The 23478-nt window shown below is 49.3% G+C and overlaps 1 protein-coding gene across 1 annotated transcript; it reads right to left on the reverse strand.

The window, feature by feature from the left end:
* Positions 1–1160: 1160 nt before the first annotated feature.
* On the reverse strand, positions 1161–12079 carry LOC142452518 (peptidase inhibitor 16-like). The gene is made up of 7 exons (XM_075553799.1): positions 11909–12079; positions 11495–11716; positions 4463–4572; positions 4079–4167; positions 2924–3484; positions 1648–1871; positions 1161–1553 (listed from the first exon to the last, which is right to left on the reverse strand). Exons 1-7 carry the CDS (start codon positions 12077–12079, stop codon positions 1161–1163), a joined length of 1770 nt encoding a protein of 589 aa, XP_075409914.1.
* Positions 12080–23478: the final 11399 nt, after the last annotated feature.

The following is a 23478-nucleotide window of genomic DNA, read 5'->3' on the forward strand; positions in this document are numbered from 1 at the left end:
TGTTTGGGAGTTGGGGAGTGGAGAAGGCCTGATGGACTTGACTTGGTAGCCCCCTGGGGGACTCCCAAAGAGCCCTCCTTTGCCTCTGCCCCCTTGCAAGCACGGAGACATGAGATACCCTTAGGCAGTCTTTTATTCAGGAACGGGGTTGCTTCCCTTCCCAGATGCCTGCCTTCCCCACAGGTGGGGAACCCCTCTCAGGTGGGGCTTGGCCTCATCTGCCCTTCCCTACCTCCTTCCCAACTACACAGGCCAGTAAGGGGAAGGAGCACCCAGCACAGAGCCCACCTCCCCCTCCACACGGGTGTTTAAGAGGGAGGGACACTAAGCCGGACCCCCCACCCCCACATCCACCTGTAAGCAGGCAGGTGTGCACAGGCCAGACAAGCAGAGCTATCTATAGAATTCCCCACCCACCTCCAGCACTGAGGTGCAGGGCAGGTGAGGGTCAGGCCTGGCGCACAGCTGGCAGGCTGCCCGCAGCTCACAGCTTGGCCTGTGCCCCAGGATTCTGTGGAGGCTGCACAGGTACCCCAGCCTTTCCATTCCTGAGAACCCTTGCTGAGAGCATCCTGTACGGGGGACTAAAGACTGGGTAGGGGGAGATGGCAGGGGGGTTGTGGGCAAGCTGGAGCTACTCCCGGGGGCAGGCCTGGAGGGCATGGCCATAGGACTGGGAAAGGCAAGGAACTCCTGGGAAGCGCCCAAGCTCCTGTGTCCTCTGGGAGAGCAGGCCGGTGGTCTCAAGGAAACTGGAGAAAGGGCGCAGGTCGCTAAGGGATCACTTTTCAGAGCAGTGGGCAGCCAGCTGAGGGTGCCACGGGGTAGCGCTGCCTGTGATGGGCTCTGTCAGGAATCTGGAGGAGTCCAGGGGCTGGTGTGGGGTGAGGCAGAGGTGGACCTGCCCAGGGCGCTGTGGCCTGTCACTTTGAGAAAGGCAGTCCGGAGCAGGTGTGAGGCTCAGGCTCCCCCAGTGGCCTAGCCTGAGTGGCATGCGCTTCAGAAGATTCCCGGCAACAAAAGGGGAAGCAATAGGACCAGGTCTCCTCGGAGGGGGTTCCTGACACAATCAGAAGTAAATTCATGTTGAATGGGCTCGGCCTCGGGTTCGGGCTGCAGGTGGGGCGTGGTTTTGCGTCCAGATGGGTTATAGTTGATATTTATGTCTGGCAGGCCTGACACACTGATTTTGGGCAGTGTAAATTTTGGCTTTGTAGGTTGCGGAGCTGCAGGGTTGGGCCCTGCAGGGTTGGGGGCTGCAGGGTTGGATGCTGCTGGCTTGGGTCCGGCGGGCCCGCCTGCGGGTTTGGGCCCTGCTGGTTTGGGTCCGGCGGGCCCGCCTGCGGGTTTGGGCCCTGCAGGTTTGGGTCCTGCTGGTTTGGGTCCGGCGGGCCCGCCTGCGGGTTTGGGTCCTGCTGGTTTGGGTCCGGCGGGCCCTGCGGGTTTAGGCACTGCTGGTTTGGGTCCGGCGGGCCCTGCGGGTTTAGGCACTGCTGGTTTGGGTCCGGCGGGCCCTGCGGGTTTAGGCACTGCTGGTTTGGGTCCGGCGGGCCCTGCGGGTTTAGGCACTGCTGGTTTGGGTCCGGCGGGCCCTGCGGGTTTAGGCACTGCTGGTTTGGGTTTGGCGGGCCCTGCGGGTTTGGACACTGTGGGTTTGCGGATTCCCGGGTTCTGCCTTGTGAGCTTCAGTTCATCTTCCTCATAGAACTGGTCTTCGTTAATGTCATCTATATCGGGCTCTTCTTCATATGGCTCATCCCAGTATGACTCTCCCTGGTCTGGGTTTTCCTCTTTCGATTCTTCTACCACGGTCTCTTCTGGCATTTTCTGATCCAGTGATTCTATATTTTGGGGGTTCGGCTCCTCTAACTCTGCTGGAGTCAGCGGGTCAGAGCCCATCACTGTGGGGGTCAACCCTCCTAGGCTCTGTATGATTGCGTTGGGCTCTGTCCAGTAGCGCCCCACCAAGATGGACCCTGTGCCACTGGGTCGTACTGGCTGAGGCCCCTCCACACTGGGTCCTGCTGGGATGGGCCATGTGGCACCAGATCCCAATGGAATGGTGGGCTCCTCCACACTAGGTCCCACTGAGATGGGCCCTATGGCACCAGGGCCTGTTGGGTTGAGTCCCTCCTCACTGGGTCCTACTGGGATGAGTCCGGTGACACCAGGTTCCAATGGAATGGTGGTCCCCTGCAAACTCAGTCCCCCTGAAAAGATTCTCGTGGCACCAAATCCTGTTGGGTTGAACACCTGCGCCCTGGGTCCTGCTGGGATAAGTCCTCTGGCATCTGGTCCCAATGCAATGGGGGACTCCTCCACACTTGGTCCCATTGAGATGGGCCCTGTGGCACCGGGTTCCGCCAGGTTGATCCCCTCCACACTGGGTCCTGCTGGGATGAGTCCTGTCACACCAGGTCCCAAGGGAATGACGGTCTCCTCTGCACTCGGTTTCAATGGGTTTGGCATCCCTGGGTTGGACCCTGCTGGGCTCGGTTTCTCTGGCGCCTTAATAGATTCTTCTTCTGGGACATCTGAAACTGGGCAAGGAAGAGGCTTGGCCTCAGCCTGGAAACAGCCCTGCCTGATCTTCACCCACCTCCCCAGCCATGCAAGGAAAGCACCCAGCATTTGGGGAGCTGGCACCTCGGAGGATACATGCTCCCACTAAACCCATGCCATCTGAGCTGGGGACAGGGTGCTGCCATGCGTGAGCCAGGAGGATAGGGAGAGCAGACAGCACGCGCCTAACCTGGCAAGGAAGAGTGCAGGGCTAGGACGCGCCCACCCACAGCTTGAGCTGGGGCAGAGGGGGTGGAGAGGTGGGGCAGGGCCCTGGAGGAAGTGTGCCCCAGGTGAACAAGTGTGGCTGGCTCCTGACATGGATCATCTGGGACTGGCAAAACTGAAGCCGAGACCTCACTGGGAGCAGCCCACTGGTGAGGGCCCACAGCCCCAGTCTTCTGGGCATGGAGGAGAGGCTGTGGAGTCCCTATTAGGGGCATCTTGGGGGTCAGAGATCTCTCTGGACTCTGAGAGGGAGCCCTTGTCCTGCCAGTGCCTTTGTCTTCTGACTTGGGGGAGGGGGCCTGAGTGGAGATGGGGATGGTAACTGTCTTTTCAAACAAGGAAAGCAGACTGTGAGTGGCCCCAAAGGCAGGGACCTCAGTTGTTTCAGAAGGTGTGGCTTCCATTGCCATGGAGAGGGGACTTTTCATTGCTAAGGAAGAGGGCGCCTCCTTTGCCCCTGAGGAGGGGAGATCTTTCGTTACCAAGGAAGATGGGGCCTCCGTTTGTACAGCAGGCAGTGTCTTGGTTGCCAGGGGCACCGGGCCCTCTGTTACCAAGAAGGATGGAGCCTCAGTTACTAGGGACAAGGGGGCACCCAGTGTACTAGAGCCCGAGGTTTCAGTTGCCAGGGAGGTCTGGGCCTCAGTCACCGGGCAAGGCAAATCCTGAGGCTCTTCGGGACCTCTGCTGGGTCCTGATAAGATAGACAAGGTCTAGCATTAGTGCTGAAGTGGGAGCCCATCCCTCTTAGCTACCTGCACACAAGGTGAGGCAGCCCTGTGCCCTGTGAGGACACACACACACTCGCACACTCTCTCTAGCGAATATAACCGGCAATGCTAATAAAGACTTGGTTGTTATTGACATAGTTGTGCCTCCACTCACCATCCTCATCTAAGTCTTCCTCTCTCTCTGCTCGGGTTTCCACCTTCCAGGGCACTCTCCAGCTGGATGCCTACTCCTACTGCCCCATTGCATTGCTTCCTTGGTGCCTCAGGACCCAGACCACGCCCACCAGTCTAGCCACACCCACTACTACTGCAAACCATGCCCCCTAAAGACAGCTCACTCTCGCCACACCATGCTTCCGTGGAAGGGTGGAAATCCCATCCAGTTGAATAGTGGCCCCAACGTGGATACACACAGGGACTGGGAGCTTCAGTGGGGCCCGTCTGCCAAGTGGGGCACAGCCCTGGGGAGTCAAGTTCCATTCGGCCTCTCCTCTGTCCCCACCCTCCCCATGACCCTCCTTCCACACCCTCCCTCCTTGGCCTGGTCCCCAACTTACCACAAAGGGACTCTTCACAGGGATAGCCAGCAGGGCACGCTGAGCACGGTGGCCCCACCTCATAGAGCTGCTCCCCAACCACGTTCCCCCTGCAAGTGACAAGGGGGAGGGCGCTGGGGGAATGTGTCTGCTGCCCCTCTGACCCCTACACCCTCCTGGACCGGAGGCTTCCAGAAGAGCCCAGGCTCAGCTTCTCCTCTGCCACTGATGCCCTGGGCAAGCCCAGGCTCCTTCGGGTCCTCAGTGAGAGCAGACCCTGCTTCCTTAGGCTCTGCACTCCTCAGCCCTCCCCATGGGCCTCCCCACCCCTACAGGCACACACCTGCCCCCCCACCTCCCATCCCCAGGGCTCCCAGGCATAGCGCAATAGGGCATAGCACTCACGGGGGTGCATAGTTGCAAACTAGAATATGGACATTGGATTCAGGAACGTTCTTCAGCTTAGGACACAAATGAGAGCCACAGCCAATCTTTTCTGACTTGGCCCAGACGACCTGAGGGAGGCAAATACACAAGTTTGGCCCTGCCTGGGTAGGATGGTCCAGCCCCTGTGTGCTGTCTCCCCACCCAAACCCAACGGCCTGTAGCCTAGGGAACTATGTCCCTGGGGACACCAAATTCTCCAGGAAACCCTGCACAGGAGGGGGGGAGTGTGAGAAAATGAAAACTGAGAAGAGAGTGTGTGGGGGCAAACTGCCAACATTCGAATGTGAAGGAGTCTGGGAAGCCAAGGCTCCCGGGAGGATCAGGCCCCGGCAGCATTTCGTGGAAGAACTGTCACAGCAAGGAAGCACATCTTCACTAGCTCATCCTTGAAGGCAGAGCACAGTCTACACATTGGTTGCCAAGAGACGGAAGGGGGCCATGCAAAGCAAAACAAAGTAGTCTAAAGCAGAGGTCATGGCAACAATTTTTGGGTTTTCTTTTTTGGGGGGTGGGGGAAATACTGCAGGCATTTTTAAAAAATCAGTCATGTTTTCAGGAGGCTTACAGATCTTATAACAATTCATAATGCAATTGTCTTAAGCTCACTGCTACATATGTTGCCATTATCATTTCCAAAACATTTTCTTTCTACTTGAGTCCGTAGCATCAGCTCCTCTTTTTCCCTCTCTCTGCCCTAAAACTTCATGAATCCTTGATCAATTATATGATTTTTGTTATTTTGTATCTTCCATAGCGGGTGACTCCCTTCATCCACATTTCTATTCTTAGGCTTCTGGGGGTGGGTGGGTTTTACATCCAATCTTGTGATCAGTTCCCCTCAAGGCATATTTTTACAACCGCTGGTGGCACTGTGAGTTAGGCATTGGGCTTCAAACCACATGGTCAGTGGTTCACACCCACCAACTGCTCAACGAAGGTAACCAAGAACTATTACAAAATATCAATAAGTTTTCACATTAAAAATTTTTTTCCCAAATAGGAAGTAAATATGTAGAAATGATGGCAACATATGTTTAAATATGCTTGATACAATTGATATTTGGAAAGTTATAAGGACCATATTGTTTTCTTCGATGATTCTCAAAGGTAGGAAAAGAAGAGAGGAAGGGAAGTCATAGGTTAGAAGGTAGACAAGTGTTAATTTGGCTGAAAGGAAAGGCAATATATAATAATAATGATTATACACCTTCCCTTCTATCGAGTCCATGCTGGCTCATAATGACCCTCATAGGACAGGCTAGAAGTGCTGCCCCTGTGAGTTTTGGCGACTGGAATAGTTACTAGAGTAGAGAGCCCACCCTTCTCCCTGTGGTAGTTCCATAATCTGTTGTCCATTGGAGACTTAAGAGTGAAGGGGTGGAGTTCAGCCTGTCAATCATGTCACAGCTTGATGACCTCATGTGGAGGCTCTAAGGAGATAAATAGCTTGCTGTAGGCAGGACACACGCTAACTTCCTGAGAGACATTGTGTTGACAAGACACATGGAGCTACACCGATGAAGCCCTGGAGTTGGAGGAGCCACATGGAGACCCCTGCCAGCGCTGAGATGCATCTACTGCCACTGGATCCACAAGACTTTCCACCCACTGGCCTGTGATCTTCCTGCACTTGGTGTCATTGCTTAGCTGCATGAGTCTAAAGAGGAATTTATGGACTAGTATCGACATATGGGTTAATAGCAGACGTATGGACAAGATCTGCACCGGGCTGGGATGTTTTCTTAATGTACAATTGCTCTTTGATATAAAACTCTCTCTCAACACACACATGAGTGTCTCTGGATTTGTTTCTCTAGTGCACCCGGACTAACACACTCGGCCAGAATTACTGGTGGCTTCAAACTGCTGACCATGCAGATTGCAGCCCAATGCATAACCTCTGTGCCACCAGGGCTCCAGGAGGAAGAGAGGAGCAAACCATGATGGAGGTGGCGGAACACAGTGGGAAACTGACAAGCATTCAAGGCAATCAAAGGCAAAAATGTTAGGTACATAACCCTGCAATAGCAGTCATCTCTGAGTGGAGGCCTGAAGAGACATGCAGACGGAACAGGTGTGGGAGGGAGAGTGGGAGTGTACCCAGAGCTGTATGTGGGTAGGGCAGAGGGTTATCTGCATATGTATATTTGCCAGCATACATATTTGCAGCAAACATATCCATGAATATGGTGGCGCATACAGAGAACAAAGCATTGAAAACTTCTTAGGCATAACTAAACACCTTGAAGGATGAGTTACTAGTCCTGAGGCCTCAGGACCATCCTGGAGGACCATCAAGGTCAATTGGCATAACGACCATTCTATATCCTACTTTGTGATTAGCGACTTGGATCTTAGAAGATCATGGACAGGCAGCTAAGGTGTAATGACTGATCACTTTCTGTCCAGAGGAAAAAAGCTTGAGGAAAATGAAAAGACATATTTAAATGACCAACGCAATCATCAGCCTCCACAACTCTGAAACCAGAACCGATGGTCCTCAGCTACCACTACCAACAGCTCTGGAAGGGATCGCGTGAGAAAGTCCTGGACACACTGGGAGACAGTGTGGACCCAAACTCAATTTACAAAAAGCCAGAGAGAGGCTGCTGGGAGCCTCAACACTGTGGTCTTTATTTCCCCTTCAGATCAAGAGCTGAATCCCCTTACCCCCACCCCAGGTTAGAATAATCAACTATTTAAGACGGAAAAGGCAGCATTCACCCAAGGACACAGTCAGAGTGTAGGAAAGACCACTGGAAACAAGAAGGGCAATAAGTGCTGGGGTGTTGTGAGGATTGCAAGGGCTGTGTTGAAGCCCAATGTGTATGAATTGCTGAACGCACACGGCTGAACTGCACAGTAAACCTTCACCTACTTCACCAGAAGAAGATTTTTTAACAAAAGAAAACAAATATTCACCAGAGAGCCCTGCACCAAACAGTGCTGCTCATCTGCTCATGGACATTTGGGTAGTTTTTACCTTTTGGGATCATGAGGTTGAACTTGAACTATTTGAGCAACTACTTGTGAGGGATTCAACTGTCTACTCCCAAATGTGTGCTGGAACCCTAACCTCCTTTGTCTGAGGCTGTAATCCTAGGTGGGAATAGGGTTCTCTTTGTTATGTCAATGAGCTCTGATCAGTCCCAGGTGTGTTCTCAACCTGTCACTCTCCAGTGACATAAAGGACAGCAGAGACAGGGAGCAAGCAGGCAGACCCTGGGGGAAGAATTCAGACACTGAAGTTGAAGACAGACTGATGTCCAAGGAACTCCAAAGACTGCCCAGTAAAGAAGCTGAAATAAAGACGTTCCCTAGGGCCAGTGCCCTGAACCCAGACATCTGGTCACCAACTAACCTGTGAAAAAACAAGGGTCTGCTCAGCAAAGTCACCCATTGGTGTTAGTTCCCTTACAGAAGTATTAAAGAACACGGGTGTTCAGGTGAGATTGTTTGGGATGGCTCTTCAATCCAGTCTCTGTAGCTGGGTGGAGCATGCAAGTAAGGGGTAGCGGACTCCCACTGGGAGACAGACCGGGTTTGCCATTCTGCTGGGTCTAAAAGTGAGCCATCTCAGAAGCAGAACGAGAACCTCCAGAAAGAACCACCAGCAGCAGAGCCCTTCCCCAGCTGGCAGAGGCACCAGAGCCTGTGTAGCACCCGGAGCAGCAGACTGAGCCAAAAGTTTGTTGATGTCTCCAGTGTTTTTCGATTTTGCTTATCTGCACTCTGGCCTTATTATTTCCGTCTGTTACCTCTGGGTCTGACTTGCTGCTCTTTTCCTAGTTCCTGAAGTTGTAACCTTAGGGGGTTGGTCTGAGGCTTGTTTCGTGTAGGGCTTTCCTGTGATAAGCTGCTGCTCTCAGGAGTCTTGGTGGTGCAGTCAGGAGCTTAGCTGCTACCTGGACGATTCACAGGTAGAACCCCTGAGCCACTCTGCGAGAGAACGCTGGGACAACCTGCTGCCACGAAGGTTCTCAGCCTCGGAAACCCTAGCGGAGATGCTCTTCCATCCTATAGGGTCACTAGGAACAGACTATGGGCAAGGGGGTGGGTTTTGCATTCCTCTCACTGCATCCATTAACTTGGGCATGTTGTGTTTCATTTTCCTCCCGGTATTTGATAGATTTCCCTGTTGATTCATTCTTTGACCCGTTGCTTATTTAAAGATTCATTTATACATATTTGTGACATTTCCATTTTTCTTTATTAAATGGATTCATCTAATATTCTGCTGTTGATTTCTAATTTGGGTTCATATGATTAAAAAAACTGGGTTGAATTCAATGTTTTAAATTAACTGAGCCTTTTTGTGGCTGCTACCACAAGGTGAGCAGTTAGAAACGAAGAGTGGCTCCTCAGGAGAAGGACAAGGTTTTCGACGCCCACAAAGAGCATTGCTGAGGGATGTGCACAGGCTTGCTATCAGACAGACAGCTCTGTAAAGTCTGTTATGGAAGCTGTCATTAGGCTAAAATGTAACGCCTTATCATTGGATTTCTTTTTGATCCGTGTTAAAGCTATTTCAGTTTTTAATATTTTCTGCTTTCTTTTTAATTGAGGTTTCTCTATGGATTGTTAGTCAGTGTTGTTCGGTTGGTTTGTTTGCTTTCTGTTGGTGTTTTGTATGATTCTCTTTAGTTTTATAGACAGTAACTGAAATAATACATGCCTAGAGTCATAGCAGGGATCATGTGGGCTAGGATGGTGAATTAACAACATTAAGTATGAGAGAAAAAATGTTCTGGAATTGACTTTGTCGATTAATGCACAAATTTTCTTAATATGACTGAATGATTGAATGGTATGCTATGTGATGTGTGTGTGTATATGCACACCAATAAAACTACTTTTGAAAACACAAGCATTCAAAAAGAGAAAATCCAATAGGAAAATAATGAGAATATTCACTCACTATGAAGAATGTAACCAATGTCACCAATGAACAACACCTGTAGAAATTATTGAATAGGATCTAAATTACTATGTAAACCTCCACTGAAAATACAATAAGTGGTTGGATTTTTTTTAAATTACAGTCTTGGAAATGCAAAGATGCAGTCCTAACCTATCCTATAGGGTCACTATGAATTGGAATAGACTCAATGGAAAAGAGTGAGAGAGAAATATTTGTTTTGTGAGCTAACATTTATGGTCTATCCTAGAAAATGTCAGCAGGAGAAAATTGAACCTTCCACTCCTGTAAAGATTTACAGCCTTGGAAAACAACAGGGGAAGGTGTGTGCTGTCCTATCGGGTTCCTGTGAGTTAGAATCCACTTGATGGCAGTAAGAGTGGGTGAGAGAGAATGTTCCATGTGCACTTGAGAAGAATGTGTGTTCTGTTGTTATTGTAGGGTAGTGTTTCTGTCTATGTTAAATCTATTGGCTCTTAGTGTTATTCAAATCTTTCCATTTCCTTATTGGTCTGATTGTCCTTTTATTAAAAGTCAGGTATTACTAATTCTCCATGAATTGTTGTGAAACTATTTTTCTGTTCCATTCTATTCCCTGACGATGTATCTTTTTCAGGGCTCTGTTGTTAGGGAAAGGAGCCGTGTTGACACAGGGGGTCAAGCATTGGACTGTGAACTTCGTCAGCAGTTGAAACTCACTATCAACTCTGAAGGAAAAAGCTGAGGCTGAAGACTGGCTGTCTCAGAAACTCTAAGGAGCATTTCTGTCTTATAAAGTCATTATGAGTAAGAATCAGCTTCATGTCAGTGGGTTTGAGTTTTGTTTATTTGTTAGGGATGCTGAATGCAAGCTTTTTTTAAAAAAAATTTTTTTTCAGTGAGTGAGTGAGTGAGTGAGACAGTGAGTGAGTGAGATAGTGAGTGAGTGAGACAGTGAGTGAGTGAGTGAGACAGCCAGTGAGACAGTCAGTGAGTGAGACAGTCAGTGAGTGAGACAGTGAGTGAGTGAGACAATGAGACAGTGAGTGAGTGAGACAGTGAGTGAGTCAGTGAGTGAGTGAGACAGTGAGTGAGTCTGAATGCAAGTTTTTATTAATACATAAGGTTCTTTTTGTGTGGTGATCTGTCTCATGTGCTCAGTCTGATGAGGACTGAGTAAAGACCAGTGCTCTCTGAAGTCCTTTTCAATCCTTTCACCTTCAACATAATTGTGTCTTTGTATCTAATGGGAGATTCTTGTAGACAGTACATAAACCAGTGTTTTTAAGAAATCCAACCTGTCAAATTCTGCTTCTTAATACAACTAACGTCATTTATGTGGAAAATAGTTACAGAGAAGGTCAGACTTACCACTGCTATTTAACTATTTGTTCCCTAGATGTCGTAAACTACTTGATTTCTCTATTAATGTGGTTAAAAAATCATTCAGTTGAATTTTCAGAGTACATCATTTTGATCACATGTCTTTTGTAAACATACCTTTAAGGATTTTCTTAGTGGCTACCTTTGGATTATGATTAATGCCTTTATATGCCTACCTTGAACAATACCAACTTAGGTACAATGAAACACACATACACAGTTCCTCAATCTTTATATGCTTTCTCTTAAATTTTATGAATTTACCCTGTAAATCACAAACCCCAAAGGTAACTTCCTACTCTTGAGTGGATTGCAATTCACAGTAACTCTATAGGACAGGGTAGAACTGCCCCTTTGTGTTTCTGAGACTGTAACTGTTACTGGAAGAGAAAGCCTCATCTTTCTTCTGAGGAGCTCCTGGTAGTTTCAAACTGCTGACCTTTTAGTTAACAGCCCAACGTGTAAACACTATGCTGCCAGGACTCCTTTTAAATAATATAGGAGTGACAAAAAGGAGTTGTCATCCAAAAGTACAATATCACTGGTTGTTATATTTACCATTGCCCCTGTGGTTCAGCCCAGGCTATGACCCCATGCTCAGCCGTAGCCCCAGCCCTGGCAACCTCACCACGTCCTGTCATTGAGCTCCCTGGCCCAAGCCCCATTCTAGCCCTCATGGCTCCATCCAGGCCCTTCCCAGCCAGATTCACCTGTGTGTAATGGCCACACATCTTTCCCTGTTGGCAGACACCTGTGGTGAAGTTGTAGAAATCTAGCTCCTGGTACCAATCGGTTGTAGCCTTCTGCACGTCCAATCCGTTTCCTGATATAGCATACAGGTTCTCGCCGACCCTCCCACGATCAGGGTTGTGGGCCCATATGCACTTCTTAGCATAGCCCGTTGCAATGCTCGCCAGTTTCTCATCCCAATTCTACAGGGTGCAGGTTGGAGACGACCGTGTGGTGGAGAAAGAGAGAGGTTAGTAACAGAAAGTGAGGATACCTATCAAGATATCGTGGAGCTTCTAGACACTGGAGATCCCTAACTAGAGGGATGAATCTCTGTGGATGGCAACAGGGGAACCCTGCCCAGCACCCCTTGTTTCTCAGCAGGCTGTACTCACCATCCTCAGCATGTTGGCGGCTGGAGGGTTGGTTTGGCTTCGGTACTTGTTGTGAGCATCTACCACCAAAACTTTCTCTTCTTTGGTGAGGGCGCCAGCGGTGCCTGAAGTGGCCAGCAGCATCAGCAGGGGCAGCCACAGGAGCAGCGGGAGGTGGTGGGAGCTGTGCATGGTGGCCGGTCCTCCCTGCCTCTTCGGTCCAGGGATCTGGCAGCTAGATTTAAAATCCTTTCTGAATAGGCCCTACCCTGCCTGGGGTGGGGCAGGAGGGACTGTGTGTGGAGGCTCGGCCTGGCTCGCACAATGTCTTGGGGAGGGCTGGGTGCCTTGGGTCCTGACCAGAGTGGAATCCACTCCCAGCATTCATCGCCCCTCTGATAGCCTTGGAGCAAGCCTCCTTTCTCTCAGGGCTCACGCAAAGAGCTGTGTGAGTGGCGTCATCCCTTGCAAGTGGCCGAGAGGTTCTTCAGGGGCCAAATCACAGACCACCACCTCCGGAGAACAATGGGGAGTTGCACGCAGACCACAGCACTGGCTTCTGAGGACAGAGAAGGAGGAGGAAAGCACATGGGCCCTGCCACCAGGGGAACCTGGAGGTGGCTTTTGGGGGGAAGAAGAAGAAGGAGATCTGTTTGGTGGAAGGTTGGGCCCAGCTGATGTCTAAATCCCACTTTCAGCCCTTGCCAACTGTGGGTCTAGAAGCTTCCTCAAATAGGATCAGTGACCAGACTAGAACTTCCCTCACATAAAATAAAGCAAACCAAAGCCTCACTGCCATCGACTCAATACTGACTCATGAGCACCCTGCAGGACAGAGTAGAATGGCTCCAGTGGGTTTGGGGCTGTAAATTGTAACAGGAGCAGACAGCTCCATCTTTCTCCTTCAGAGCAGGGCGGGCTTCAAACTGCTCACCTTATGGTTGACAACCCAAAACATAACACACTCGGCCACGCGGGCCCCCCAAGAACCTGCCCCACAGGTTATTGTTTAACATCAAGTGGATTCTGATTCATGGTGCCCTGAGTGTGGGGAGTAGACTTACTCCACAAGGTTCTCAAGCCGATCGCCAGGGCCCATCTCCTGAGGCAGCTCTGGGTGAGTTCAAACTGTCAACCTTTCAGCTAGCCCCCTGTGCAAGCTAAGGCCTGCTGATCTGCTTCCTTTAACAATCCAGCCAAGAAACTCCTAAGCAGTTGAACTCTGTGACTCCTGGGGTCACCACGAGGCAGAGTGACTTCACACAAGAGAAGGAGTGCACAGCACCCAGTGTGACACCAGCTCGGCACCCAGCACTGTGTAGCCTGCAGCAGCTGCCCTCAGGATGAGTTGGCCTTGTTGGGCGGGGGGGCAGGGGCAGCAAGCTTGTTTGTGGGAGGAGGGGCCAAGGTGTCCCCTCTCTAGTTGCATTCTGAAATGGGACATTTTCAGCTTCCGGGTGAGTCCCTGGTGAGTGCCCCCACGCAAGCTGCTCATTTGGAAATGGAATGTTCAGGCCCTTGTCACTCTCAGTATGTAGAGACGATAACACAAAAGCAAGCCACTGCGTGGATCCTGACTCATAGCGACCAACTCATTCTGACTTATAGGACAGAGTGAAACTGCTCCTGTTCATTTCCCAAACTGTATATGGGAGATGAAAGCCTGGTCTTTTTCCCTCAGAGCAGCTAGTGGTTTTGAACTGCTAACCGTGTGGTTCCAGCCCATCATGTAACCGGCCTGCTACCAGAGATGGAAATACAACACAACGGAGCTTCAAATAGTTCATGAAAAAATTCCATCATCTTTTCATTCCATTTTCTAGGATCTTTGGAAGCCTCCTCATGTGGTCTAAAGATCATATGATGTGACTAGACTGTGAAATCTCTAGGTAAGGGTCCTGGATTGGTGTGGTTTTCCCACTTGGTTTGCAATCTAGGCAAAATTAAAAAAAAATTTTTTTTAAGAAGTCAAGACTGAGATGAGAAACTTGCCAAGACCACAGAGCTACTAAAGTGGCAGAGCTGGGTTTGACCTCAGGCAGCTTTGCTCCAGAGAAGAGCTCCCCTCTCTGGTTGGAGAAGTCAGTCACATGTGGCCTCAGGGAGGCTCAGGGAGGGAGGGAGTCTGGGCCATTTGGGCTGGGGAGAGGGAGCCCAGGGACAAGGCAAAGGCAAAGGCAGACGCAGGCCTCCAGGTGTGTGCCCCAACCTGCTCTATCCCACCAACTCCCCTAGTCACACTTCCTCTTCCCAGTCCCCCCCACCATGGGTCCTAGTTATTGGTCCCCTCTTTGGGGTAGCCCGAAGAATTCTGTCAGGAAAAAATAAATGATAAGCGAGGGCATAGGGGTCTGCAGTCAGAATGGGAAGGGGGACCCCAAACTGTGCTAAAATGGACTCAGTCAACTGCCAAGGGTAGATGTGTGGGTGTTAGTCTTTTTTTAAAAACAATTTATTAGGGGCTCTTACAACTCTTATCACAGTCCATACATATACATACATCGATTGTATAAAGCACATCTGTACATTCTTTGCCCTAATCATTTTCTTTTTTTTCTCCTCTTTTCTTTTTTTACATTTTATTAGGGACTCATATCACAATCCATACATATACAGACATCAATTGTATAAAGCACATCCATACATTCCCTGCCCCAATCATTCTCAAAGCATTTGCTCTCCACTTAAGCCCTTTGCATCAGGTCCTCTTTTTTTTTTCTCCTCCCTCCCCAATCCCCCCTCCCTCATGTGCCCTTGGTAATTTATACATCGTTATTTTGTCATATCTTGCCCTATCCGGAGTCTCCTTTCCCCCCCCACTTCTCTGCCGTCCCTCCCCCAGGGAGGAGGTCACATATGGATCCTTGTAATCAGTTCCCCCTTTCCAACCCACTCACCCTCCACTCTCCCAGCATCGCCCCTCACACCCTTGGTGTGGGTGTTTGTCTTACAGACAACGCCGACTCACTCACCTGTGTAGCCTGGCTTGTTCTTTGTCAGAATTTAAGGGTCAGGGTCTGGCCAGATAGCTGCTGGGCTGCTTTCTCTGTTCTCATGGAATCCAAAGGCCACCACCCAACAGCCTGATGGTGTCACAATAGTGATGTCACCAAGGTATGTTCTTGATGTCCTGTCACAAGGGACATTGCACCAGGGGCACAGAAGAGGGTTACAAATGTCAATGTAGCAACTCAAAGGGCAGGCCCGTGTCTTCTCTTAGGATAGAAGGGAGTCTGTCCAAGTCGCTGGACTACCTGGTTCTGAGTCAGGGCCTCCCAGAGGAGAAAGTGGCAGCCCTCTAGCCCCTCAGCCTCACATGGGCACCCCCTGTGTGCCTCTCACCCTGCACCCAGGCTGCCCCTCAGAGAGCTGTGCTCTTGGCCTTTTCAGATCTCCTTCTCAGGCAGCTGCTCCCATCTGGTCTCTCCCTTTGTCCTCTCCCCTCCTGAGAGCAAGTGAAAAGTAGCTAGAATAGGGATGATAAATGCCTGCACTGGTGGCAATCGCCTCCAAGGCCACATAGAGGGGTTGCAGGGCAATCAGACATTCATCCGATGTGGGGCAAAGGCTAGCCCCCAACAGCTAATCACAGGTCCAGGAAGCTCAATTGTACGGTTAAGATATGTAAAGAGTATAGTAACGTCATAGAAAGCATGAGAGGTGGAAGAAGAGAGTCAAATCAATAAGACGGACACATTTAATGTTAGCATTCTCACCGCCGGGATGGCCATGACCTTACCAGGCAGGTCTGCGCACAGCATGGGCCAAGGCAAGGTGTGGCGGAAACCCAGTAGGAGGGAACTTTATTGTTAACCAAGGCTTATATCTACTTAGGCGGGCATGATTATAGGTAAACACATGTCACAGGAAGGGGCTGTACAATAGGTAATACAAGCAATAAGAGGGGGATATACAATAGGAAGTGGTTGAACTAGGGATGTACACATGATAAGAAGGGGGAGGGACTTGAGGTATATATGTGACGTGGCGCGGACCCAAGATTTAATATGCGGCCCTATCCTTGGTCATCCTTGAGTGGGTTAGACCTCCCAGGGCTCTCCTACAGGGAAACAATTTACTACTATGCTTATCAGAAGAGAGTGGTTCCTATGTGTTGTGGGATAAACAGTAGTGTCTGCTTGCGCTGGATGACTGATGACCCTTAGGGTTACTTCTGCTGACCTCCAAGTGTAGAGTCATCTGCCACATGTAGCAAGCAGCTAGGTTTGGCATATATTTAGAGAGACAACTTGGGAAAAATCCTTGTTTCCCACAATCAGACACCTACGTGAAGACGCCTAGACACAGTCAATGTGACGTCACACAGGTGTAACTGAACTCAGCCAATAAGGTTGGCCAATATCCACAACCATCCTCCCCAGCCAGTGGGGTGGGATGGGGAGGGGATAAAGGCAGGTCCCGCAGGTCTACAGGGTCTCCTGGCCTCTGGGGATTCCTGCTCTCGGTTTTGCAGGAGCAGTGTGCAACTTCCCTTCCAGCATTGTTTGCACGTGGTTGTTCGAGTTAAGTCGTGGACTCCCGCACTGTTCCGGCAGCCTTTACGCTTTCCAGAATTAGCGTCTTCCTTTTGGCTACTGTGAAACCTGGACCTTTCCTTTCCCTTATTAAAGTCACACGGGTTACAAAAGTGCTTTTGCCGCATGGGCTCCTTCAGTGCTGTGAAGCAAGAAAAGAGGTGTGCCAGTGCAGAGACCGAACAGATTGGGTGCTGTTTGTGAGAGGTCGGCTTCCGCCACCAAGGTGCACCAGTGGGCAGTTTTGTAATTGAGTGAATTAAAGAGACATCCAAGAAGACAAAACATGCAAGGGCTCTGCCAGGACTTTGAGAGCCAGGTCTGCACACACAGACACACAGACACACACACACACAGAGAGAGAGAGAGAGAGAGAGAGAGAGAGAGAGAGAGAGAGAGAGAGAGAGAGAGAGAGAGAGAGAGAGAGAGAGACTGTACACTCCTGCTGATATACTTCTTGGCGCACGCCGGCCCCTCTAATTACAGGTAAGCACATATGTAACAGAGTGGGCTGTGCCCTAACCCCTAAGGTCTCTCAGTTCAGTGGAGGAGTAACAACCCCAGTGTGGGGGCAGGTAAGAGGGAGTGACTGGCCCCTGAGCAGGGAGAACACGTGCAGTCTGCCCCTATAGACACAGCTGCTGGCTAGACCGCTTGTGAGTGCTTGTGAGAGGGCACTTTAAGGCAGCACCCTTATGGGAGGACATTGTGCGCATCCATATTAATTAGGAGAATGTGATTGCGACTCATCACTAACTCACAAGTGTGGAGGCCTCCCTCCACCCCAGAATCCTGGCTGCAATGCTTCTTGAAACATGAAAATAAAGAATTCATCCACATACACTCTCTTCCCATTCCTCAATTTCCCACATTCCCCCCTTTTGTTTTATGTATAAAAGCCAAAAGAGCCATGGAGGCTACATGGTTTTCTTTCATGCACCTTAACTTTCTATAGAAGCAGCATGTGATTGCAAGGACAAAATTGTGACAAAGAGGAATACAGCTAGGCTAGAACTGAAGCTGTGCCAAACCCGCTGAACCCAGGCACGTGCGTCAAGCCTCTCCAACCATCTGCCAATTGTTTAATCCCATCAGAGCCAGGGGATGACTTTAACCCATCCTTAAATGTATTGAAAGTTTCCTTTTAGCTGAATAGCACCTCAAGCAAAGTTTCCCTTCGCCCCCTGCAAATGACTTCTAATTAAAGCCCAATTATGGAAGGTTGCATTGTACAAATAAGGGGCTACACACAAATTTGTACTGTTCCAGTCCAGGTTGACCATAAATTAATGTCATCTTGGTCTTTCACCAAATGAACAGTCTGCTGTACTCATCCAGTCGCGTTTGCGTAAACTGTCCAGTTATGATTGAGTCCCAGGGTGTCTCTTGGCAGCATCGGCAATGGCGGGGTGATTGGGGGTGTCAGCAGGCAACGATTGCCATGCTCAGGAATCTGTGGGTCCTTTGGATGTTTTGGATAACCTCAGCAACAGCTGTCTTTTCAAGTCTCATGCCCCACTGTCAGCTGGCTTCTCCTTCCTGCACCATGCTGGCTCAAGAGAACCCCACCCATCTCCTCTGCCTGTGAAAACAGAAACACACAGCCCCTCTCTTTGGGCTGTTAGCAATATGGAAACGGAATCATTGTTAAGACTTGGTGGTTGTTTTAGGTAGTTAGAGACAGGGACCAGGGGTGTCCCTTTTCATTCCTGAAGTTCCTTTCCCTCTTCTAGGAGGTTAGAAGCCAATAAAGGCTAAGAGCCAGGTGGGCATTACACTTAGGTACAACAAACTAGGCCAGGTGGGCTTCCTTGATCCAATGGGATTAACCAGTACAGTCAACCATGCCTCCCAGCCAAAGGTCCAAAGGTCTCCACAACTTGGAGACCACTGGTCTTTTTTCGGCTGCTCCCCTGCCTTCCGCCCAGCCATGCTGCTTTCTCTCTCTCTGGCCTCATGCCCCACGTGTGGCTGTGCAGTCCCGTGAGGTTGCCTGTGTTCTGTGGCTGTAAAACCTCAAACTTCTTCTGCCATTTATAAAAACCCACTTGGATCACAAAGCAGGCTTTGGTGTGAATTTTTTCTCATGCAAAGCCAAGAACTGAGATATTTCCCACCTAAGCAACCTAATAGTGGCTTCATCTCTTCCTTGTCCTTCATCTTTCACCACCCATGATTACATCCTCTGAGAGGTAAACTGAGGCAGAGGATGAGTGAGAGGTAACCCGAGGCACGGGAAGATGGCCAAAGATAACTGAAAGGACAAAAAGGAGAGCAGAAACAGAAACAGCCTTATTATGGGGAGCTTCCGGGTGAAGCCCCATCGTCTAGCAAGTAGCCCAGGGGACTCGCAGGCTTTGTCCATGGTCCAGTGTTTTAAAAGGAAAGCGGGGAGATGGGAGGTGTCCATGCTGCAGCAGCAAAACCTGGCCCAGGATGTAGTTTATCAGCACTGGCAGGCAGACCGACCAGTTCCCAGGAGTCCGGCATTGTTCTTCAATCTCCTCATTTCAAAGCAGCAACTTCTGCCTTCTGGATATGTGCAGGGAAGCAGGGCCCTGACCTGTTTCCGCTCAGCCCAATCATCACACCCTTTTTAGTGATAAAAGTGTCACTGAGCTGTGATATGATGACTTCCTGCTCTGGTTCGGGGCGATGGAAAAGGGGGGCTATGGGCCGGATTGGTCTGAACCAGCATTGGCAGGTAGGGGGCTGTAGGATGTAACAAGAGTTGGTTAACAGATTGAAGATGTCTTTCATTCGTTCTTAAAGGAACTTTAAAGGACAGGGGGCTAAAAGTAAATTATTACCAGGGGTCTTACCAGGGACATGATCCAGGACATAATGGGGTTTGGGAGCCAGGAGGTGGCTGCTGCATTGCCCCAGCAGTGACTTCCGATTTTTTCGGCTATGGTTTTTTTTTTTTTCAAACGTTTTATTAGGGGCTCATACAACTCTTATCACAATCCATACATACATCAATTGTGTAAAGCACATCTGTACATTCTTTGCCCTCATCATTTTCAAAGCATTTGCTCTCCACTTAAGCCCTTTGCATCAGGTTCTTATTTTTCCCCTCCCTCACGAGCCCTTGATAATTTATAAATTATTATTTTTGTCATATCTTGCCCTGTCCAACGTCTCCCTTCATCTCCTTTTTCTGTTGTCCGTCCCCCAGGGAGGAGAGCACATGTAGATCCTTGTAATCTGTTCCCTCTTTGCAACCCACTCACCTCTAGCCTCCCAGTATTGCCACTCACACCCCTGGTCCTGAAGGGACCACCCACCCTGGATTCTCTGTGCCTCCAGCTCCTATCTGCACCAGTGTACATCCTCTGCTCTATCCAGACTTGCAAGGTAGAATTCGGATCATGGTAGTTGGCGGGGAGGAAGCATTAGCAACTAGAGGAAAGTTGTATGTTTCATCAGTGCTACATCACATCCTGACTGACCCATCTCCTCCCTTAGACCCCTCTGCAAGGGCATCTCCAGTGGCTGACAAATGGGCTTTGGGTCTCCACTCTGCACTGCCCCCTTCATTCACTATGGTAAGGTTTTTTTTGTTCTGATTGTGTTAGACAGAGTTCTCTAGAGAGATAAAACTAGGTTGCTGAAAATTATATATGTATATTTATAAAGATAGATATATAACACAAGAAATGGACAGTTAAATTATAAACAGATAGATATATAAGAAATGAACAGTTAAGTTATAAACAGATTTATATATAATACAAGAAATGAACAGTTAAATTATAAAGCAGTACAAATGGCTCAGTGCGACACACTCGTGTGAGAGAGTTGTGAGACACTAGCAGTCCTTCAAGTCTTGAGGGCCATCTTAGTCCTCTGTAGGGAGAGCTAGGCTATCCCAACACAGGCAGCAAACAGCAAGGCAGGTCACCAACTGTCAGCCAGGTCACCAACTGTCACTCCTCAGCCTCGGAGATGTAAATTTCATTCGAGTGGTCTTAAAGGGACCTCAACTTGCAGCGACACAGTCCACAGGATAGGTGTCCCACAGGTAGTATGCCCTTTAAATTGAGGAAAAGACCAAGCAAGGCAGCTGCACCCTGGTCCAATGATTAAAGAGCGAGAGACAAGAAAGGTGAGGCTCACCAAGCCACTTATCTCTCCGCCCTTCAATTAATCCCACTTGTGTTTATTGGCTAGGCTGGCACAATAAACTATCTCACTGATTATGCCTTATACCTGATCCCTTCAACACCTCGTGATCGCATAGGTTGGTGTGCTTCTTCCATGTGGGCTTTGTTGCTTCTGAGCTAGATGGCCGCTTGTTTACCTTCAAGCCTTTAAAACCCCAGACACTATCTCTTTTGATAGCCGGGCACCATCAGCTTTCTTCACTACATTTGCTTATGCACCCGTTTGACCTCAGCGATTGTATCATGGAGGTGTGCACCCAATGATATGATTTTTTTTTGGTTCTTTGATACCTGATCCCTTCAGAACCACGTGATCACATAGGCTGGTGTGTTCTTCCATGTGGGCTTTGTTGCTTCTGAGCTAGATGGCTACTTATTTATCTTCAAACCTTTAAGACCCCAGACACTATATCTTTTGATAGTTGGGCACCCTCAGCTTTCTTCACCACATTTGCTTATTCATCCGCTTTGTCTTCAGCGGTTGTGTTGGGGGGGTGGGGGACGGTGAGCGGTGAGCATGATAGAATGCCAATTTAATAGAAGAAAATATTCTTGCGTTGAGGGAGTACTTGAGTAGAGGCCCAAAGTCCTTCCACCACCTTAATACTAAACCTGTAATTATAGGCACATAGATCTATTTTCCCATCCTCATATATATTTGCGTATGTACATGTCTTTGTCTAGACCTCTATAAATGCCCTTTTCCTCCCAGCTCTTTCCTCTATTTCCCTTGACTTTCCTCCTGTCCCACTATCATGCTTCATCCCCACCTGGGTTTCAGCTATACCTCTTCTTTACATTTTGGCTATGGTTTTTAACCCCTTTACATTTTGTTCCACTACTTCTGACTCACTAATATAGCAGCAATACTCTTTTTTAAGAAACATGCACATACCTTCTTTGTTAGCTGTTTACAGACTCAATGGACGATAGTTTTGAAGAGTTACCTGTGCCAGGATGTAAGCTGTCGCAGTAAGGAGGGGAGAGACTCCGAGGTGGCATCCATGACTAGCTGGAATTGTTTGTTAAAGTTCTGTGTTTGGAGCATGTGGTGTCCTAATGCCATGTTGGAAATCCCTGCTCGGGAGGAGGCAAAACTAAGGCTTACCAGGACAGGTAGGAATACAGTGCTGCGGTCACTGGGAACAGAGATAGTTTTTTTAATTGTACAGCCATTTGAACTCTGTCTATACCTGATGAGTTGAGGTGCTATGGCAACTGGGAGACAGGGGTGTGGGGGAGAGCTCTAACATTATCACAGCGCTCTTGAGCTATCGCTGCAGGGAGGCTAGAGAGACCACAATGGATTAGGAAGGCTATTCTGTTTGACTTTTGTAACTGGAAAACATGGTCCTGCTGTGGAAAAATTTATACATTTAAAGTTCCATTGTACCCAAATGTACACAGTCCCATGGTATTAAAAGGATTGTCTGGGTTTGGAGAAAATTTGAGTATTAACAGTTACGTTATGTTTGTAAACTCTATGCAGAGAAAAGCTATTTTCATTCTTCTTTGTGAAGCAACAGACTAGCTGTGGCTGGACATTGGGCAGTGACGAGCTGCTCTGTTGCTTCTTTGCTTTGCCAGGGAACCGCCAGCTCGATGTCCTTCACATTCCCCACACTGTCCTCCTTCTCTTACAATGCGAACATTCACTTCTTTCTCATGAACGTGTCGGCAAACAGGGCTTCATAAACTTTCGAGTTTCTCTTACATTCTGGCACAGCCAGACATTCTGTAATAAGTTATCTCGTTTTCAACCTACTATTTGCAACCTACTCTGACTTCCTGAAACTTACTGTTTCCATCTAAACTTAAGAAATCGGTGCATATGAAAATTGTATTGACTGAGTGTCAGCAAAGGGGTAAAGGTCCACTGGGAGTTGCCTTGGCTGCATGATCGTAAAGGTTGCTTTGCTGTGACCACCCCCAGGGAGCTGAATGACTTGGGTATAAGGGAGAAATTGGGGATCCAGTGTCTGAAAAATTTACACAGCCAAGAAAGCAAGTATTTTCTCAGTCAAAGTTGGTGGTTGGGCAAGACAGCCTTTATGACTTGGTGTGTATTTAGAGCTCAATGCTGAATGGTGGGGTGGGGTGCGGTGCAGGCCTAAACAGATAACAACAGAACAGATAAGTGTGCCTTGGAGGGAGAGAGAAGTTAAAAGAGTTGGGCTGCATTTGCCTTAGAACTCTTTTAGAAGCGGTTGAGGTAAAGGCAAACCAATACTGACTATCAATCCCGATAAGACCAGGGAAGGGAAAGTTGGACCTGAGAAGGAGGGGAGGGGTTAAAAAGGCATTTCCATGGTCACCCAAAAGGAAACCGGTCTCCCTGCTGCCTTGATTGTTACCCTGGGCTGGGTTGTGGGGTGGGGGGGGCGGCGGGGGGTGTTAGGTCTCTCTCTCGGGCTAGGTTTCAGCCTCGGTCCTTGGCTCCGCGCGAGAAAGATTTCACGCCGAAGCCGGGCTCGTGATCCAAGTGAATTTGATGAGAGTTAAGAGAAGTTTCAGGTTTTACGCGGCACCCATAGGATTCCTTTGACCATGCGGCCTGGCAGAGACTGCCCCAGGTCATGCAAGGATCTCTCTCCTCCCACGAAGACGACCAGATCACCCCAGACCAGCACCTCTCCCTTCCGGTCCCTCCCTTTTCAAGGGTTCCCGGGGGAGGCGTGGTGAACGACCCCAGGTCACTCCCATTGGCTGAATTGCAATCACCTGGCCCAGGTGGGCTGCTCCAGGTGTAACGCCCATCCGAGCCCACCGGTGGGAAAATCCAGCTTTGTCCTATGTGGGCTCTCGGGGCATGCATTAATGGACTTCCCAATTCCCTAGGCTAAGCTGCCTAACAGGGGGGTCACTAGGGTTTCCAAGTGAGGGGGGGGGG

Source organism: Tenrec ecaudatus, chromosome 7, assembly GCF_050624435.1.
Source record: "Tenrec ecaudatus isolate mTenEca1 chromosome 7, mTenEca1.hap1, whole genome shotgun sequence".
NCBI lineage: Eukaryota > Metazoa > Chordata > Mammalia > Afrosoricida > Tenrecidae > Tenrec > Tenrec ecaudatus.

What these genes read in the sequence shown, in the direction of transcription:
- LOC142452518 (XM_075553799.1), bottom strand. Translation starts at nt 12,079, where the DNA reads ATGCACAGCTCCCACCACCTCCCGCTGCTCCTGTGGCTGCCCCTGCTG. An exon ending in CTGTGAAGAGTCCCTTTGTG is followed by an intron (nt 3,485 to 4,078) that starts GTAAGTTGGGGA and finishes CTATCTTATCAG; the next exon opens with GACCCAGCAGAGGTCCCGAA. An exon ending in TCACCAGTGGGCTGCTCCCA is followed by an intron (nt 1,872 to 2,923) that starts GTGAGGTCTCGG and finishes TGACTCCAGCAG; the next exon opens with AGTTAGAGGAGCCGAACCCC.